Below are 18,156 nucleotides of genomic sequence, written 5' to 3' on the forward strand. Positions count from 1 at the left end.
AGGAGACTATTTACTCCCAACTAACCTATCTATATCTGCGTCTGGACAATTATTTTTGCGAAGCTATGTAATTAATACTGTTAACTGCGAGTTTCATGATTCCGGCATGCTATTCATCACAGAGCTCCTGCATCCCACTTTTATGCCGATCAGATGATTTTATCATTCGTAACGCCGTGTCTTGAAAGTACTTGCTTATTATCATCGTGTACGTTGTGGTCGTTGGAAGAAGGTTGGGCGCTTGAGGGAAATTATTCGCACGGTTAGAACAGTGCGGCAAACACAAAAGCGGTGGTAGTGATTATTCTTCCACAACTAGTTGCGACAAGTACTGCCACGATTCGCGCCCAAGTTGTTATCTCACACTCTTTTCTACATTCGCAGGACGACCCGAAACATTCACAATTCATTCAACTAACTCTCTTTTCATCTCCCAATAATGACACGCCCGTTCACAACCTACGGGGATCACTCAACAGACTACCTATCCGCACAACACCCCGATCCATCCCCTTCAGACGACTTCAAGTCGTATAACGATGACCTCAGCGACCTCATTGACCAATATGCGGAGCCGTACTCGAGAACTTCACGGCATCAGACTTTTGCTGTTTCGACTGACTTATTGGACGATTCTGATTCACGAGACCGCTCTTTTTCTACGGATCAGAAAGGATCATATACGGTTGATAAAGTTGCAGAGGAGGATCCTGAACTAGACCCTTCGAATCATGACTATCCCCCAACGCTGAAGCAGGAGAAGCCGATTGACACCAGGAGTTGTTGGGCAAAAGTCAGCACTACTGTTTCACAGATACCGGTTGTTTTTACTGAAATTTATTTAGGTTCTTCCCGACTCCTGGGCATGTCGCCTGTTTGTCCTAACTGTGGTGATCGAAACCGCAGTGGATCTGGCCATAGAGGGCGACTTGCTTGTTCGATTGCAGGATGATTCGGGAAAACTGGCAGTGTATCTCAGCGTTTTTGCACTTGCCCAGTACGTGTTCGAACATCTTTCAACGTCTTGATTTGACACGATTTTACAATTCAGCATCTTCCAACTTGTCATGGCGGTCGATGCGGTGTATGCACGCAATACCCTGCAATTTTTGTCTCTCATGTGAGCACATCTTGTTTCTTATCTTCAATAGCATATTTCTGACACTTGGCTTACAGCATATTCAATCTTCTTTTCCTGTTATACGCTGTCATTGAAATCAGCGAAATCAAGAACTCATCAACCAATTCTGCCGGGATTCTGCATGTACCAGTGAATGTTCTCGCTGACATCATACCTGCCGTCATATCCACTGCGGAGATAGCATACATCGGTCTCGGCTGGAAAATCTATAACGAGTTCGGCTGGAAGGTGTACAAATTTCTAGGTGCCGACCGCCGCATCAAGAAAATGTATGCCACATATCAGATCTTCGAATGTCTTGTCAAGTTCGACATCTTCTTTTGGGTTGGCTTCTCCGTGCAGTTCATATGGTTGGTTCTCCAGAAGAACGATTGGGAGTACTATGTCACCTGGGCTGCTCTCCCGTTATCAATTCTCCTCCTCATCGAAGGCCACCTTGCTGCGCGTCATGAGAATAAGTGGATGATGGGAACGTTTATGTTTGGAAGTACGAGCGCCCTGGTCTATTTTACATACAAAGTGAGCTCTAGAAAACTTGCCGCGCAGAGCTCGCTTACTCATGACATTTCAGCTTTTCCGGGTTCTTCAGTACAGGGATACGCAATATGCCTTGTACTGGAAATCACTTTCCACGTTTTGTAAGTCCTTTGATGTGTATATATTTCTAGCAGTTCACGATAATGGTAGCTGCAATTGCAATCGTCCTTCTCGTCATCACGATGATCTTTTCTGTCTTGGTGATGCGCAATTTCGGTCGAGGACTAAAGGCATCGAGTTAGTGTTTTTGTTTTCCTTCATGACTTCTTTGACTGATGTCTGTGTGATAGTTGCAAGAAGTAAAACCCACACGCAGGGACGTGGCTCTCAACACTTGAACCGAGGACCGATGAGCACGAACCCAAACCGAATGAGTATCGAATGAAAGCGCGCGTACGTCGCAGCCATGGACTTGCTTGTATTCTATAGCGCTATTCGCGACTCTTCCGATTTGACACATCAGCATCACCTTGCCCCAACCAAGATCACATTTGCATTGAGATATCCATCTTCGCATTGCCATGTTTCGCGTTCTTTAGTTTCTTGATTTATAAGTATAAATATTCACGGATATATTTACACGCATGCCAGTAACACGCATCGCTCTCCAATCTGGATCTGGAGGCTATGTGTTTCTTCTGGTATTCGTTTTTCTTACCCTTCCTCGGAGTTACCTGTGCTTTGTGGATATTTTTATGTATCGATGATATTATAATAGATAGATACGGATTTATATACCACAAGCTGAATGAAGGTGGGTGTGACGTGGAAGGTGTCCTCCACTTTTGTCAATTGGATCCGCGTATATACATCGCCGCCTTCAGACTCGGCTGTGTTGAGTCAAAGGGCTTGTAATAATACTGTTATTCCCTTTCGAATTCACCCGTTGGTCGGGAAGCGTGGAGCTGCGGCTGGTCTTATACACACCACCATATGTCTCAAAGGTGAGGTACTCCCAGGAGTTAAATTGCACTTTTCATTAATTGATGCTTCAGATACAGAGCAACAAATGCAGCGCTACGAGACCGTTCAGCTCTCCTGGGTGTGACGCCTCCAGCATCGGGACGCTCGTCACCGTACCCAGAGCCCTCTGGCCACCGCTACGTGGATGACCTGGAAGGTCAGAATGATGAGGCGTTGGAAGGCCTGGCAGCCAAGGTGAAGCTGCTCAAGGATGTAAGTGGTGCTTCCCGTCTCGCCCGCCCATCAAACTCATCATTTTCAAACATAGATCACCGTTGGCATCGGAAACGAGGTCCGAGAGTCGACTGTGCAACTCAGTCAGATGGTACGCGCATGCTGTCGTACTACTCATCAACTGCTCCCTACTTATCATGTGCTCCGCAGAATGACGCATTTGCGGAAACCTCGGGCATCCTAGCTGGCACGTTCCATCGGATGAACAACATGGCACAGCGGCAGGGCTGTCGATGGCTATGGTACATTCTATTTCTCGTACTTGTGTTCTGGTTCTTCATCATTGTATGGTGGTTTCGGCGATAACAATCACCCACTACGGACGTTTATCGGTATCTTTGGATCAATTGCTTCCTCAGTGCGCCTCTCGTCATTCAAGCCAAGCCATTTCCGTATCCACAGTAAATGCTTATACAGAGTATCATAAAACCGTGTAAAAAGGGCAATGCGTGGAGGCTCATTGTTATGGGCCATCCAGGAACTTGGCATGGCCAATTTCCCAAATCATCCGCCGTCGCAAGTAGGCCATGTCCCGTTGCGAGAACTGGAATTCTTCCTGCCCTCTAGACAAGGATTCCAAGAACTGGCACGTGAATACACCACAGTCATAACCATTCTCCTGTTGTGGTGTATCCTCAGGATTGTGATTCTGCCACCCAGTGAAGTCAAAAGGTTTCTTTCGCTTGTTTCTATGTTCTGAGTCCAGATAACTCCGCAGGGCCTTGACGGATAACATAAGGTCCCTCCTGAGCATACCAAGGCAAGTTAACGTACCTTGAAGACTTGATGTCGGTCAAGATTCATGCTGTCATAAGACTCTATTCGCTTTCGACGGAAGTTGATGGCAGCCCCGGTCCAATGAGAATTGTTGTGGTTGATAGGAATAAGGATGACGTCTTTGGAAAATATATCAATCTGTATGCGGAATGAGATATCATCTTCGATTTCACTGGGCAATAACGAACCTTCTTTGTCCATTTCGCTAGCCGCCCCTGCTCATAGCCCTCATTTTTCAGCTTTGGCCAAAAGAAGGTGCTAAAATAGTGGACATCCAGAATCTTTCTCTTTGCGATGGGGTCGCGATTGGACTCCGAGCGCGTCAAGATCATCGCACCATAAAAGTTCATAATTTCATCGTTCAACCACTGACTGGGCAGTAACCGAGATAGATCTCTATCATTAACAGATTCTCGGGCAACTTTGGAAATGACTCCTTTCTTGCACAGGAGCGCGTTAACTTGTGTGTCAGCGTCAGGAGGCAGGGCCTTGGGTAGCTTTGGCCGCAGACGCTTCTCAATGGCTTCGTCTCTGTGGCGCGCCGATAAACGGAGACGATCATGTGAGGGAGAGAACGGTTTAGGTGGAGGACTGTGAAAAATCGATTCAGCGAGGGAACAATATGCAAAAAATACGCTCATACAGCTCAAATGACTTCCTGGCCTTTCTAAGTGCACGTTCTAGGAAATCAGGATCAACATCCTGGCACAATTTGGCACGATTTAGCACAGTAGCAAACAAAGTATGCACACGCTCACATCTGAGAACGAGTGCCTACGGGAGTGCCCAGGTGAGGACTGCTTTACACGCAGATCTGTCAGTGATGGTGAAGCTACACACAACGTCATAAGTGTGCAAAACAGAAGTGATAAGAATCACGCACGCGAAAGTGCATGTCGTTCAAGAATTTCAAGTCGAGCTTGGTAATTAATCAAGGCTGAGATTTATGCAAATGAGATGTAGACATTGGACAAGACAGGATGGACGCACATTTAAAAGAATCAAAATCTGAGGTATATCCTAATCAGAGTGAGGGATAGAGCATCAAGAAAAGTACTAGCGTACTGACCAGTAGAACGTTTGTAATGGAACAGTTCTTGCACCAGCTCTTCGCGGTCCTTTTTCCTATCTTCTTGTACTTTGGCTTTGTGCTACGACATCGGCCCATAGTAAGATATAGGAACCGGTTAGCATTGCTTATACACTTACAACACGAGCATATATATGATCTCGACTCCGCCGAGGTCGAATGCCGCCGACCACTCCTCTCCCGTGCGCGGAACCTCCTATGAAGTCATACGACTGGCTGTGTTGAACGTGCCCCTTCGATGTCGAGGGAACCGGGGTGACTGAGGTGTGCCCGGTAAGGGTTGAGGGAGGTGAGTTTCCGTTTCCATTGAGCGCATTCGAAGATTCTGAACGTGATTGTAAAGAAGATGAAAGCCGCGAGCGGCCTGCTACTGGTTGCGAATCTTTGGGTTTATAGAGCTCTTCTGGTATAGACAGACAAGGTGGCAAAGCTAAGTAGGTTGCTTGTGAGGGTAAAGAGCCGGTTTGATTAGGTTTTTCCGGCTGTTGCGACGCGGCTTGAGATCCACCTAATTTTTGAGAGGCTTTGAACACGTTGTCAGTGAACGATCGTGTCTGGCAATAGAACTAATCTCACAGTGCATGAGGGACAGGTATCCGAGGCGGACCGTTTCGTAACCAAGTGTGAATGCGTCAGTTCCGAGTTGACGCCAACGATGCCAAATTCCCTGGTTCTCTTCTGTGCGTTGGTATTTAGCGGAACGCACTGGGAGTAGAGAATCTGAGGCCTGTCTCTTCCGACTGGTCATCCGAGCAAGTGCTAAGGATGGAAGGGAGATATTTTGGAAGACGTGTGGCACGAAGCCAGCTCGAGGCTGAGCTCAATGAATAGTCGCGAGGACAGACTCGTCAAAGCAACGTGTTCTTGACGGTGGTTATGTGCAATCACGATCAAGGCTAAGCGGCAAAGTCTTGTCAAGCTGTACTAGCGTCAAAGCACAGCACAACAAGACACTTGATTATATAATCACATTCTAACTCTAATTGTGATGGGCTCGCTTGGCTCAGTTGGTTAGAGCGCAGGTCTCATACACATGGTATGACGAGTGTATACTCGGTAATCCTGAGGTCGCAAGTTCGAACCTTGCAGCGAGCACTGCCTTTTTGATAGCTCGAGCAACCCTCGAGGCTGCCATTATCCGCGTACGCGTGACATGCAGATTCTGAAATTAGGCTTACCCAGCTCTAATAGGCTCTAGACTCTAAACTCTCTGTAAGTCACAATCTTCTTGCTGATCTTTTTCTAAGAATGATTTCTTCATAAAGTGCGCGATACCCAGCCAAGACAACTTATCAGCTTGTAGTCATAGTGTCTTCAGGGTGCTATCACGTTCGTCAGGCGTGATCCCGACTTTGTTCTATATTCAGCAATGGCAGTCGATCTTGCACCTGCACCAGATGCTGATGAGTCCGAGAAGCCCTCTTGTTAGTGGACGACAATTGCGTGGTGGGACTTGGCAGAACGCTGGAGCTGTGGAGCTGTGCCCGGGTCAAGAGCCTGTTGGACAATCGTTTCCGGATGCCGGGATGCGTGATGGGTAGAAAACAGTCCCACACAAGCAGACAAAGATGAGTGCTTTTCACCGAACAATCATTTACGTGGAAGATTTCGCAAAAATATGACAATTCGAACATACCCTTCAAAGCCTTTTCAGATCAAGGACCGGAATCCGGCGGACTTCGAGATGACATGAGAACGTGCAGCCTTCTCCCCCTATTGAGTCCTATCCAATCTTCTGAGCCATTGTATCAGAATGCTGACATGTATGGCCCTATAAGTTCCGTTTCCTTTACAAATTTACTAGACGCGACAAGTGCTCGCGTAGGAGTACAAAAATCAACATCGCTGGTATTTCTGATCACCCTCTCAGGGTTTTCTCCTCCGTATAACCTCATGCAATCCAGGGCAAGATAAGCTCACCAGGCTCCATTGTTTCCCAGTAGGGAGTGACTTATTTTTTTGGCCCTTTGGTAAGATGCAGGGTGGGTGTGCTTATTCGTTGGTCGTAGATCCTAATGCCTAGGTTGGGGCTTCCTCTCGCCGGCCTATCGTGCGGTGTTTCCCATGAATGAAGTTGTGGAATATTCCCTGTTCTACGCATTGCTGGGCACACTGGTGTGTAGTGCGGGATGTGTCATAAATGACATGCCTAACTGAGACTTCGATCGCAAAGTGGGTACTCAGTTTAGTCCTTACTGTCTCTCCTGACACTGGAATAGAACGTTCAAAGGGCCGACCAATCGCATCCGGGGCTGTCTCTGGGTCAAAGGCTTCAGCTCTTCCGGCTGTTCTCGTCGCTGCTATTTTTTTCACATGTGAGTAATCAAGAATTGTTAGAACTTCTCACAAATTAAATATTTTTTTGGTTTCACACTTGGTGTCGTTGGGCATCCTGCAAGTGGTGGTCGTATCCGCCGATGGGACGCCGGATATATCAATCTTCTTTGTTCATCTGTATGGCTTTTTTATGCAGAAGTTTACCATCTTATCTGGTTCCAGGACTTTGCTTGCGGCTGGGCCTTCCCATTCACTTGGGTTGCAACGACAAGCCAGTTCAGTTGTGACGTCATCCTGACCATCGCAATTGCGTCGTGCTAGTAAGTGTGGAGAGAACACTGATAGTGCCTCCGCGACTGGACATGTTTTTATGATACCATTTACGCATATCAAGTGACTCACTTGGAATGTCTCGCACCAGGATTCGTGTGCTGATTACATCGTCTTGGGACAGGAAGGACGACGAGATGGCGGGAGTCAAGTCCATGGCAGTTGGTCTGAGCAAAGGCGTCCTGCATTGAGTTCATTCGACTTGGCCTTTTTTTAGTGCCTTTCAGTATTTGAACGTCTGGCGCCTAGCCATTTGTGATAAGTGTCATTCCGTTTCTGACATATGATCTTTTTGACTGACATGATCCCAAAGACAGCTGGGAGATATTCATGGTGCGTCTGACTGCCATAGCCGCATGTGCTAAATGCCATGTTGAGTTATGCTCCAGGCGGGTCGCCATGGTACGGGGATGGTCTGCGCTGGTTAGTTTGTGGACCACTACCTCAAAAACTCGTGTCCTTCGCCATTTGACCATACGTATAAAAACCCTTTCATCATAAACGTATCGGTACTGGCGCAACAAAAATTGAAAAGACCTCTTATTGTAATGAATGTATGAAGCGTGTGCGCGTGAACACTGAAGGAGGTAAACGTAGTTTGATCGTAGTGTCAGTCTGGTACTATTGCCTCCGGTAGGGTCTCGCAATCCCTTGCCATTGGAATTTGATGTTTCTTACCACTTTCAAGGCCTACCATACCGGTGAGACAGTTTTGAACCCTGCTAAATACTAGTTTGTCCTGAACTTGCATTATTTCCGTCTCTTTTGCTCCAGCCCTCGTCCAGTTCTGCCTCTGCGTCACAACCTCCTCGATCTCGGAAACCTGGGTGTTTTAGATTGGCTCGGATATCAGCAACCACCAAAATGCAAAATGAGATAATCGAACCCAGTGATTCAGACACCGACGCTAATGGCAAAAATGTTCGCCCAGTGAAGAAGGAGTCCACAGAAACATTGCACCGCAATTCCAAGGTAGCTACCCTCAAGGCAAAGCTTGCAACCCAAAGCAAGCTCGTCGCGGAACAGGGCATGGAGTTAAATAAACTCCGCAAGGAAAACAAGCAGTTCAAGAACGAACGAGACATTCAAAATGCCGAGATCACAGGCCTTCAAGACGAGTTGAAGAATATCTTGCGGCAGCTCGATGACGAAACGGTTCGTGTATAGCCACTCGCTGAAATAGTACTTACATCATGTCTTCAAAAGGTCAAAAATCTTAATTTCAATATGATTAAGTTGAATAGCTTGAAGTCGGATGCTGTACGCGAGCATTTTTTCACTTTGGCTTTGATAGTGACTTTTGCGGGCAGCCAAATGGGACTGCCGTCGAAGCTACGTGGCATCAGGACATTGACCAAGACATGTCCGACAGCCTCGCATCCAACCTTCCTGTACCCGAAAACGGCCCTCCAAATACAGCGTCCTTGCAGCCCCAAATCCCCAACGCTTCTGGATCTAGTTTTACAGCCATCAAACCAGAGCCGGAAGGCGCGAAAATTGCCGTTGTTATTAAATCTGAACTTGAACATGAACCTGATCTGAACGTCCATGTCACGTTCGTCAAGAGCGAGGACGGGAAGTTCGATATCTGGAATCTTGAGCACCTTCGTCTCGGACCTCCAGTTATCGTAGAGAGGAGGTTTCACGTTGGATTCAGGCGTCCTGTAATCAGCAACGTGAGTTCAGAATTCCCCCGTCTGTTAACACCTAATATCACTTCAGGCTCTTGGCGGAAATTGGCAAAGTACATTCGTCAATTGGCAAGGTCCGACCAGCGAATTGAATAGGTACCCATAGTGCGTATCCCGAGTCTACCTACTTACCGCTACTAAAGCGAGTATCATAGCATGGCCCTCAAACGATCCTGGAATCCACATCTCCCGCTCGTTCCAGGAGAGCACGGTGTGGTATTTACCAGGGTGAGGCGTTTCGAAGATGACACGCTCATTACTGGATCAGTCGACGTTGTCATATCCGGCAAACCAAATGAATGGGTGTATTTTGGTTCTTACGAGACCTTTCGGTCAGGTGAGATCACACCTCACCAACTTCACCTGCTCCCTCCTCTGGTTGTGCGGACTTGGGTGGAGGGAACTCTGAAGTCTCAATGGGGAAAGAACTGGGTCGAACGCACGAATGCCGAACTTGTAGACAAGGGGGGCGAAATTCGCCTCGTCGAGCATACGGCACACGGTCTTCGGGAGGCACTCAGTGATGGAAGACTCGTAATCGGCTTCACCGTCATGAAATGTGTTGGATTTCGTACGGATTGGTTCGACCAGTTCTTGCATTATCAAGCGCATCCGAAGCTGCGCACAACACAGAAAAGGAAGAAAGGGAGCTCGGGAGCCAAAAAACCCTCTGCAAAAAGGGTGAAAGGGGGCACACATCGGAAAGAGGTGTCATCTGAAAGTGATAGTGATGAGAAGTTGCAAGTCACACCGCCCGGCAGTGACGGAGATGAGTTTCCTGACGCGGAGGACGGAATGAAATCACGCTTGGGTTCAGCCTCGCTGGGCGAGAGGAAGAGTGCTCGCATTTCCGCAAAATCAGTTGGAGCAGCAACTCCGAGTTCTAGTCATCGGACCGTGTTATCTCGAACTTGAGAAGTCTGCAACTACTCGAGGTCGATCGATACTTTACTCTCGGAAAACTCTCGGGATTGATATATTCACTATATAGTCGAATACTTACCGTCCAATACTTATACATATGCCACACTCAAAGAGTTATTACGGCCAACCATACCTCACATTGGAAGAAATATGGAGCAAAAGCAACTGTGACGCAGTGCGAATCCTCCCGAGCGAGGAAATCTTGACGTCAATAAAACAAAGTCCAGCTGGTCACCGCGCCATAATCATGCTCCCCTCTGTCATAGCAGACGAGTGATAACACCAAGTCCCTGGAAGCGTCCACAGTCAGAGGTGCAGCTTCAAGGACGGAGCAGTCATCAACGACCTTGATGGACTCGGTTGTGAGATAAGCTCGAACTGAACGGTGGCTCGACCACCAATCCGCAGGAGGATTGTCCATGCATCGATATGATACGAACAGTTTGGCGGACCGTCAGAACCGGTGAGAACTGCAGTAGACATCAGGAGACCTCACCCACTCCGCAGTGAAGTATGGCTTATGCGTAAACTGTATTAGCATAGCCCACAAGAACAATAAGTCATCAAGCATACTTGGTAGTTTCGTTGCATGATAGTATTAAGACTGCAAATTTTGCTCGGATGATTACATCGCGCGAGTGATATCCTCGAGCTCACTATAATACAAGGAGCTGTGGTTCGAATGGGGTGGGAGGTTGCTGCGCTGTCCTAGTGAGCTATCGCAAAAATAAAGGTACAAGGTTTTGGAACGTATCAGTTTTGGACACGCCGACCATACCCTTTTGAAGGCCGCGCGTTTCACTCGTTTGGGAGCGAAAGCAACACATTAAAAAGCCCCAGCTGTCACGACTCATCAAACTTGTAAAGGTAAGTACCCATAAGAAATGCAAACCAGGAACTCAAATACTGTTTTCGCTGCATGTTCCTCAGGAACAGTTGACTGAAAATTCCACTGGAGTCTGATCCAGGAAGACGGCGTCACCCGCCTTGACACTTCCAGTGCTGATAATATCATTGACAGCTATCACCAACGTATGGGACAGACCAGACTTATCAGTGACCGAAATTAATAGTGACTGCCGCGGCGGCAGCCAAAGGATATCAGTTGCATGCTTATTTGGGTGCCAAGGGCTCGTACTACCTCAAGTAGCTGGTAGATCGTGAATGAGTATCGGTGTCCGCTTCGCTGGAGGTTTAGTATAGGTACAAATGATGGGTCTGCGTCGTTGAGCCATAATTGCATAAGTTGTTGAGTGTTCAAACGTTCTGAATTTTCAAGAACGTTCAAGCGTTTCCCGAGCCGAACTGCACCGCCACTACATGATTAGGATGATCACGTGGCATTCGGCGGGTTTTAGAAGCTCGTCAAGTGAAGTGTTCTCGCCATCTCATAGACTAGCAACTCCCCGCCAAGTGCAACCGATTTCCTTCGACTCTCCCATTTCGGAGGTGGCATTGCATGATCATTAATGAGCTCAAACCCGTCCCTTCGTGATCTCTACAACCCTCCCTCGTCCGCATGGGCATTCGTTCCTCCTCCACCTCCTGTGCAGAACGCAACCGCACCCGCGCCTGTAACTTCTGCAATGACCAGCTACCAATGGACTACTCGTCCCGCGCATAACTCAATTTTTGATTTATCTCCTTCACTAGACCTCAGCGAACCTTCTAGCCTTAATGTGTCCCTGCTACCTGCGCTCTTTAGTCGCTTCAGCATTGCTCCAGTACACAAGTACAGCACTTGTGATGCCACTGGAAGTAGGCAAACTACTTCTTCAGATTCAGTGGATTCCTAAGGATGCTCCGGCTCCATCCAGTCAGGTACACGAGGAGGAGGAAGAGGAAGAAACGGTAGGTGGGCATCTAGAATGTGTAATTTATACCATTGTAAGTTTCATCTTAGTTTAGTGACTCTACGAACGAGGACGATTCCTACTTCGCGGACCCCGCTGCTTCACACATAAAGTACCCCGCACCAAAGCCCGTTGACGATCAGGGTTATGTAATCAGGACGTCTGTGCTGGAAGACGGAACACGCCCCGAATATATCATTGCTGTGGGTAGTATGAATGGCACCTGGGATATGGTGAAACGTGTCGCTGCCTTCCGTGGAGAAGGTTGGCTTTCGCTGTGGAAAGGTAAATCGCTATCCTCTGGTGGTGTCCTGTATCTAACCTCAGTTATCATGCACAGGGCTATTTACATCCTGCATTCACGATGTGCTTTTTAGTAATGTTCAACCGCTCGTCGACAGTATTATGCACTCTGTATTCTTGTCGTCGGCGGCTGGGCTATATCGCCCGCCACTTCTTTTGCCGGTAGCATCGCATGTCATCACTGGCTTTCTACTCTCGCCTCTGGACCTCGTTCGGACACGCTTAATTGCCCAATCAACGATGCAACGCCACCGGACGTACACTGGGCCATTCGATGCACTGAGGCAGATAATAGTTCAAGAGGGCGGTATCAGAAGCATTTATTTTCATCCACAACTCCTTATCCCTACTATTCTGGACAATGGTCTCCGTCCTTTATTGCACATCCTCATGCCTACGCTTATCGCTCCTCGACTGGGTTTCGGTCCACACGTCGCTCCAGATACCAGTCCTATTGCATGGGCTTTTGCTCAAGTGCTAGGATCCGTCACAAGTCTTCTCATCACATTGCCTATCGAGACCGTGCGCAGAAGGTTACAAGTACAAACCCGGGGCACGGCGAAAGCGTTGCGTACGTGTGTTGAGACACGTCCTGTACCATATAATGGCGTCGTGGATGCGCTGTGGCACATTGTGACTGAGGAGAGGTCAGATCTTCCTATCAAGCGAAGATCAAAAGCGAGAAGACGGCAGGTGGAACGCGCGGAGGAAAATGATTCTAATGACCTGTTTGTGGAGGAGCAAGACGAATCCAGATGGCTAAGAAACACGGGTATCGGACAACTATACCGGGGAATGAGGATGCGTCTCGGGGTTAGCATTATCGTATTGCTGTTGACTACTTTCGGAGGTCAACAAGAGGTGGACGGGGGTTGGGCAGAACTCTAGGCAGACTTTACTCTACATGATTCTCTCGTTCCCGCGCAGCAGTTATAACTCTCCTCAACATGTAGCTCTCTGTAATTAAATGATAAGTTCTAAGGTCAACAAATTAGGTATCCACTTTCGATGCTATCAATGTTAGCTGAAGCCTGCATGAACCTTGTCAGTGGTTGGGGTGAATTATCACGCCAAATTAGGAAAGGCATGTAACACCAAATGAGCGACGCGTCACTGGCCGCGCCAGTGAAAGTACTGCCTCTCTCAAGTCTCTCTCATACTAAATAACAGAATCACCAACCAGAGCCAGCAAATATGGTCAGCCCATTATCTGAGCTAACATATTCTACTGTGCTGATTCACACTGTCTGTAGTCGATCATGGAATACAACGGTGGTTCCGTTATAGCCATGGTAGGAAAAGACTGCGTCGCCATTGCTTCTGATTTGCGGTTGGGAAGTCAAGCATTGGGAATATCCTCAAATTTCCAGAGAGTATGACTTTTGCCTTCATTGTGGTACCCCTCATCCTGCTAAACGTGATTGCTCAGATATTTCCTGTAACTGATCGGGTATATGTTGGCCTGCCTGGATTGGCCACTGACGTGACGACACTGTGAGTTGACTATTGTCGGTTTTATCACTCGCTGCCTAACGTAGTGGCATATAGTCGGGAGCGCTTCCGCTATCGGGTGAATATGTATACCATCAAGGAAGAGAGAGAAATAGAACCAGAGACGTTTGCCCACCTGGTTTCCTCGACGCTCTATCAGCATCGGTTTGGCCCTTACTTTGTCGAACCAGTCATGGCTGGCCTATCAAAAACGCCTTCTGGAGGCTTCAAGCCCTTCATCGCAGCCACAGACCTCATAGGATGTCTAAACTTCGCGAAAGACTTTGTGGTAGCTGGTACAGCGAGCGCAAAATTGTTTGGTGTGGCGGAGGGCCTCTGGGAACCAGATTTGGAAGCGGAAGATCTGTTCGAAACCATCTCGCAGACGCTTTTGAATGCTGTTGATAGAGATGCATACTCTGGTTGGGGAGCAATTGTCCATGTCATGTGAGTTCCTCCTGCTCCAGCTTTCTGTCATTGACTTCATTTCTACTTCACAGTACCAAGGATAAGATCATTACGCGTACATTGAAAGGTAGAATGGACTAGATTGTAATATCACTCCGCAATGCATATAACCTGAGTCAAACGTATGTTCTGCCTGCAGAGCTAATTATACTAGTGTATCGCCACAGTCGGCGGTGTTTGGAGCTTTCAAGTCTGTATTTTGATTTTTGGTCTCAGTTCGAGTGAAACAGATATGATTTGGGTGAAGACGCGCCTAGACCGGATTAATGGCTCATCCCACAGAACAGGCAACCGAAGCCTTACGACTTCGAGCCTCGGTCATGACGCTAATCTATATATATTTACGTGTGTCTGCAAACAACATCTTCGTGGCAATTGGGGTCGATGGTTCGTAGAACGATCGTCTTTCGTTGTCTCCTCGTCGCTTGTGCTGTGCTGCCCTGCGTTTATTTGCTCTCGCGTCGACGCATTCATGTGCTAGCTGACTTAGGCCAGACTCCTTGGGACAACCTCGCTAGCCCTAGTCGTCCCCTTGCGGCGAGCTTCCTGGTGGGGGCAAATAGATCTTCAAATGTTCAAAGAGTTAGCTTGGTTTCAGCGTCTCAATCCTATCCTGACGTGACAGCAGTCGTCTTGAACTGGTCACGGCTCCCCAATGTTGTCCGGATCGTCGGTCTTCTTTGTGGCCCATGGCTGGAGGATGTCGTAGCGGAGATTGTGGTATGGAACAATAATCCAAGGGAAATCTCATACCAGGTGAGTGGAGAATCTGCGGACGCCATCTCATACACCATTCTTTCTATCACAGAAGTTCGTGAAGACAGGTTGCCCTTCCGAAAAGTTGAGGATATACAATTCGCCTCATAACGCCTACTTTCAAGCTCGATACATTGCGTGCGAACAGGCTACTACTCGTTTCTGCTTCCTGCAGGTCGGTAGACAAAGTTCTCTTTCAGGTTCATGTTCTGAAATAGAATTTCTGAATTTACAGGATGACGACTACCTTATTATGCCTGAGGTTATTCGCACTCTGCATGCTCGGGCTCTCGGAACTCCTGACCACTCAATACATCTTCTGCCTCCACACGAGGTTCTATCTACTCAACTACGTACGGTGGTTACGTCTGACGGTGTGCATACTTCGTCCGCGTGGCTTGGACATGGCACAATTCTGCCTCGGACTGGGGCTGTGGACTTCTTGGCGCTCTTACATCGTCTGAATGCATCTGAGGATGAAATGAAGATGGCAGACAACTACTTTACGATCCTGAATAATCAGATTCCTGAAGTTTGGTTCGACCAAGGTATCGAGCTAGGAGGTGGTCAACCATTCACAGTCGGAATGGAAGGTAATGAACGTAATAAAATGCATATTGTGAGTCAAATTTCTTGGCATCGCTACGCAAGTTGTGAAGTCACACTAACTATGGAAACACAGATTAATGCTTGTCGATACCTGGACACTCTCTTGAGCACATTCAGAGCTTCAGATATGTCTCGTAAATTGAGACTACCGTTCATCGAAGTTGATGGGGTAATCCCTGCTGAACATCCAATATTTCAAGCGCCATGCCTTGGCGCTTCTTGTTTGCTGCAGACGAACATCCCTTTACTACCAACAACCTCGAAGGCTGGAAGTCACTCGGCTGATGACATATTTATGCAGGAATTACGCGGAATCCAGTCTTTGGGTCAGGATGCTGTGGACCATTACTTGCGGTTCCTCCTTCTCAGGCTGTCGACGGCCGCCCGGACACTGCATTCCGCAGTCCATTTCGTACGTTGATGGGCAATGAGTCGAAATGCGGCGATTGACTTCTTTTGTAAGCGGCGCGGCAGGGTGACTTCGTAAGCCTGGACATGCTGTCACGCATGGGCTCAGCAAGCTCCACATTTGAAATAACGCTACTAGTCACAAGGGAAACGGTGGACATTTTGCACCAAGCTCTGTTCGAATCCTCTGCGGATGCTGTCAACTGGGTAAATCTATGTGCTTCGGTCAGCTTGGTTTCATTGTGCTAACATGGTGCATTAAGGTTGTCTCCACGCATGCGTTGGTATGCGAAGAAACCGGATTGACCGGGCCTCGTGGCCTTAGGTCTGCACCTCGCAAATTGCAGGAATGTAGCGTGCAGTCGCAGGAGACAGACCATCGGTTCTTCCGAGTGACTCTGCAGGTTGATATACCGTCTTCCCCTCACTGGATGATCTATGAATTTTGGATACGGTGGTTAGCATGATATACTAGTTCTATATCTAATATCGCAATGTGTATGTTCATATTGCACAATCAATTCGCATTGGACCTTGCCAATTGAGGCTGTTCCAGCGGAAGTAGAACGAATTTTTGCCAATTGTAGTTGATTGAAACTCAGGGGTCGCTTATATCAAGTGCTTATATCCTTACGTAGTACTTCGTCACCTGTACCGCTTTTTGAACCTTGCTGCGACCATTCTCACTGCACTTTTATCTAGCTTTTATCATGTTGCCATCCTTCGCAAAGAGATCTGTTTCTAAAGTCGCGCTTTCTGGAGCGCGCAGAACGATATCCGTCCAGGTAGCGCACATGCAACATTGCGACAGTTATCCTAATGGAGTGTTTTCAGAGTATCCTCCACGGATCGCCAGAAGCGAAGAAAGCAGGAGATATTGAGGTTCAACAGCACTCAAGGATAGTTGCTAGGGGGAAATATGTTCACGGCTTCGAGGGTGAGAAGCAAACACGAGCTGTTAGAATTTGTCTAACAACTTGCATCCTAAAGTTCATCAAGTTCAGCCCGGGGCGATTGACGAGTATAAAGCTGCAGCGTAAGAAAATAATTCAAATAATTCAAAAGGCGCTTTTTGAGAAATGGTTGACTTGTTCAGGGAGAAGTACTATGCTGGAATAAAGGATGCTCCAGAGTTACATGTCAAGCTGACTGGAAGTTGGGAAACCATAGTGGGGCAGCAGGACACTTTTGGTATGTTTATCAATTACATCACAGTCTTATTGTCTTGATGTTGTTGCGCGCGACGTCAAGTTCACATACTTGAATACGAGAATTACGCCGGCTTTGACAAGACCACTGAACTTATAAGAACGTCAGACGTACGAGTTTGCTAATCTCGAGTGTCTATCGACTCATTGGGTGTTTGTTAGCACGCTAAAGCGTACAAGGCGCTCCTACCTTACGTTACCTCACGGTCATCTCAACTCACGCAAGAGTTTGCTTTCTTCCCTACTGCACCGCCCCATGCCCAAGGCGGCATCTTCGAACTTCGGAACTACCAGTTAAAACCAGGAACACTACTTGAGTGGGAGAATGCATGGTTCGTTTCAACTGTTTCTGGAAGTCATGCGGTTCTTACAGAAGCTCGTGCAGGCGGAGAGGCATTGAAGCTCGTCGCAAGTTCGTCGCGCCCGTCGGAGCTTGGTTCTCGCAAGTTGGAAGATTACACCAAGTGAACCACATGTGGCAATACCCGTTCGTTCACCAATAGATACTTCACGTTGGTGGAGCTAATGTTCTGCGAACAGGAGTCTCGAGGCAAGGAAAGAGTTACGTGAGAAAGCATGGCAGATTGACGGTTGGGCGGAGACTGTGTCTAAGGTATGTGGAACGACCTTTCCGTGACATTTGTGTACTTACCATAACATATCGAACCGAGACTTCTCAGCTTGCGACGCACATGGATTCGTTCATCCTACTCCCGCTCTCTTACAGCCCTTTGAAGTGAGGGCGTGTGTAGCCGAGCGGATGACATTCCGCTCCGTCTACTTCGAGGATGCTGCTCATCGAATACGAACAAAGCCTCAGGCTTCTGATCTCTTATCTTGCGCCGGTCATGTTCTATTTATATACTCCACCATACTAAGGACTATATACTTGCCATTCCAACTGTATTACCTTCGATACCTCTTCATCTATTCTGCGTAGTTGTTTATGTATGAGTCGCTATCCACTATCGCTTTGGAATGGAGAGCGCGATGATCGTTTCTTGCACAGCATGAGACTTTTTGGCCGCCGTCAGGTGTCCGGGACACGGACATGCTTACTTAATTCTTGCCGAAAACGAAGAGGCGCGTATTATTA

The 18,156-nt window shown here is 47.7% G+C and overlaps 8 protein-coding genes and 1 non-coding gene across 9 annotated transcripts; 8 read left to right on the plus strand and 1 right to left on the minus strand.

Annotated features, from left to right (window-relative positions):
• Positions 1–439: 439 nt before the first annotated feature.
• Positions 440–2,063, plus strand: BJ212DRAFT_1259709 (uncharacterized protein; the record flags this gene model as incomplete). Its single annotated transcript, XM_041330047.1, has 7 exons — positions 440–793; positions 846–997; positions 1,052–1,120; positions 1,177–1,660; positions 1,713–1,779; positions 1,829–1,915; positions 1,969–2,063. The coding sequence occupies 7 exons, from the start codon at positions 440–442 to the stop codon at positions 2,061–2,063; spliced, it is 1,308 nt and encodes a 435-aa protein (XP_041198887.1).
• Positions 2,064–2,611: 548 nt separating this feature from the next.
• BJ212DRAFT_1475032 (uncharacterized protein) lies at positions 2,612–3,181 on the plus strand (the record flags this gene model as incomplete). Its single annotated transcript, XM_041339183.1, has 4 exons — positions 2,612–2,622; positions 2,674–2,854; positions 2,910–2,966; positions 3,026–3,181. The coding sequence occupies 4 exons, from the start codon at positions 2,612–2,614 to the stop codon at positions 3,179–3,181; spliced, it is 405 nt and encodes a 134-aa protein (XP_041198888.1).
• Positions 3,182–3,338: 157 nt separating this feature from the next.
• BJ212DRAFT_1475033 (uncharacterized protein) lies at positions 3,339–5,490 on the minus strand (the record flags this gene model as incomplete). The annotated part of the gene is made up of 10 exons (XM_041339184.1): positions 3,339–3,596; positions 3,650–3,790; positions 3,841–4,243; positions 4,296–4,354; positions 4,411–4,484; positions 4,536–4,589; positions 4,643–4,672; positions 4,722–4,803; positions 4,862–5,265; positions 5,319–5,490. The coding sequence occupies 10 exons, from the start codon at positions 5,488–5,490 to the stop codon at positions 3,339–3,341; spliced, it is 1,677 nt and encodes a 558-aa protein (XP_041198889.1).
• A 244-nt stretch (positions 5,491–5,734) lies between these two features.
• Positions 5,735–5,837, plus strand: BJ212DRAFT_t14. Its single transcript has one exon. It is a non-coding gene; the product is annotated as a tRNA-Met (tRNA).
• Positions 5,838–7,832: 1,995 nt separating this feature from the next.
• On the plus strand, positions 7,833–10,064 carry BJ212DRAFT_287804 (uncharacterized protein). The gene is made up of 5 exons (XM_041342832.1): positions 7,833–8,504; positions 8,556–8,609; positions 8,660–9,025; positions 9,072–9,145; positions 9,196–10,064. The coding sequence occupies exons 1-5, from the start codon at positions 8,214–8,216 to the stop codon at positions 9,953–9,955; spliced, it is 1,545 nt and encodes a 514-aa protein (XP_041198890.1). The 5' UTR covers positions 7,833–8,213; the 3' UTR covers positions 9,956–10,064.
• Positions 10,065–11,333: 1,269 nt separating this feature from the next.
• BJ212DRAFT_1315273 (mitochondrial carrier domain-containing protein) lies at positions 11,334–13,128 on the plus strand. Its single transcript, XM_041334151.1, has 4 exons — positions 11,334–11,643; positions 11,690–11,815; positions 11,868–12,102; positions 12,158–13,128. The coding sequence occupies exons 1-4, from the start codon at positions 11,434–11,436 to the stop codon at positions 13,006–13,008; spliced, it is 1,422 nt and encodes a 473-aa protein (XP_041198891.1). The 5' UTR covers positions 11,334–11,433; the 3' UTR covers positions 13,009–13,128.
• A 119-nt stretch (positions 13,129–13,247) lies between these two features.
• BJ212DRAFT_1315276 (20S proteasome subunit beta 3) lies at positions 13,248–14,294 on the plus strand. Its single transcript, XM_041334152.1, has 5 exons — positions 13,248–13,317; positions 13,374–13,493; positions 13,550–13,614; positions 13,669–14,058; positions 14,112–14,294. The coding sequence occupies exons 1-5, from the start codon at positions 13,315–13,317 to the stop codon at positions 14,158–14,160; spliced, it is 627 nt and encodes a 208-aa protein (XP_041198892.1). The 5' UTR covers positions 13,248–13,314; the 3' UTR covers positions 14,161–14,294.
• Positions 14,290–16,242, plus strand: BJ212DRAFT_288074 (uncharacterized protein). The gene is made up of 5 exons (XM_041342833.1): positions 14,290–14,835; positions 14,888–15,010; positions 15,071–15,454; positions 15,518–16,059; positions 16,116–16,242. Exons 1-4 carry the CDS (start codon positions 14,464–14,466, stop codon positions 15,863–15,865), a joined length of 1,227 nt encoding a protein of 408 aa, XP_041198893.1. The 5' UTR covers positions 14,290–14,463; the 3' UTR covers positions 15,866–16,059; positions 16,116–16,242.
• Positions 16,243–16,707: 465 nt separating this feature from the next.
• Positions 16,708–18,119, plus strand: BJ212DRAFT_1315297 (uncharacterized protein). The gene is made up of 7 exons (XM_041334153.1): positions 16,708–16,789; positions 16,843–17,043; positions 17,104–17,171; positions 17,223–17,392; positions 17,446–17,547; positions 17,601–17,673; positions 17,732–18,119. The coding sequence occupies exons 2-7, from the start codon at positions 16,932–16,934 to the stop codon at positions 17,798–17,800; spliced, it is 594 nt and encodes a 197-aa protein (XP_041198894.1). The 5' UTR covers positions 16,708–16,789; positions 16,843–16,931; the 3' UTR covers positions 17,801–18,119.
• Positions 18,120–18,156: the final 37 nt, after the last annotated feature.

Source organism: Suillus subaureus (assembly GCF_016647635.1).
Source record: "Suillus subaureus strain MN1 chromosome Unknown BJ212scaffold_2, whole genome shotgun sequence".
Taxonomy (NCBI): domain Eukaryota; kingdom Fungi; phylum Basidiomycota; class Agaricomycetes; order Boletales; family Suillaceae; genus Suillus; species Suillus subaureus.

Bases quoted from the DNA above. Each gene is read 5' to 3' on its own strand.
- BJ212DRAFT_288074 (XM_041342833.1), top strand. From the start codon at position 14,464: ATGGTTCGTAGAACGATCGTCTTTCGTTGTCTCCTCGTCGCTTGTGCT. The intron at 14,836-14,887 runs GTGAGTGGAGAA...TTTCTATCACAG, and splicing joins CAAGGGAAATCTCATACCAG to AAGTTCGTGAAGACAGGTTG. The intron at 15,455-15,517 runs GTGAGTCAAATT...ATGGAAACACAG, and splicing joins AACGTAATAAAATGCATATT to ATTAATGCTTGTCGATACCT.
- BJ212DRAFT_1315276 (XM_041334152.1), top strand. The intron at 13,494-13,549 runs GTATGACTTTTG...GTGATTGCTCAG, and splicing joins TATCCTCAAATTTCCAGAGA to ATATTTCCTGTAACTGATCG. The intron at 14,059-14,111 runs GTGAGTTCCTCC...TCTACTTCACAG, and splicing joins GGAGCAATTGTCCATGTCAT to TACCAAGGATAAGATCATTA.
- BJ212DRAFT_287804 (XM_041342832.1), top strand. From the start codon at position 8,214: ATGCAAAATGAGATAATCGAACCCAGTGATTCAGACACCGACGCTAAT. The intron at 9,026-9,071 runs GTGAGTTCAGAA...ATATCACTTCAG, and splicing joins GGCGTCCTGTAATCAGCAAC to GCTCTTGGCGGAAATTGGCA. The intron at 9,146-9,195 runs GTGCGTATCCCG...CGAGTATCATAG, and splicing joins GAATTGAATAGGTACCCATA to CATGGCCCTCAAACGATCCT.
- BJ212DRAFT_1315297 (XM_041334153.1), top strand. From the start codon at position 16,932: ATGGTTGACTTGTTCAGGGAGAAGTACTATGCTGGAATAAAGGATGCT. The intron at 17,044-17,103 runs GTATGTTTATCA...CGCGACGTCAAG, and splicing joins GGGGCAGCAGGACACTTTTG to TTCACATACTTGAATACGAG. The intron at 17,393-17,445 runs GTTCGTTTCAAC...AAGCTCGTGCAG, and splicing joins CTTGAGTGGGAGAATGCATG to GCGGAGAGGCATTGAAGCTC.
- BJ212DRAFT_1315273 (XM_041334151.1), top strand. From the start codon at position 11,434: ATGAGCTCAAACCCGTCCCTTCGTGATCTCTACAACCCTCCCTCGTCC. The intron at 11,644-11,689 runs GTGTCCCTGCTA...GCATTGCTCCAG, and splicing joins GCGAACCTTCTAGCCTTAAT to TACACAAGTACAGCACTTGT. The intron at 12,103-12,157 runs GTAAATCGCTAT...TATCATGCACAG, and splicing joins TTGGCTTTCGCTGTGGAAAG to GGCTATTTACATCCTGCATT.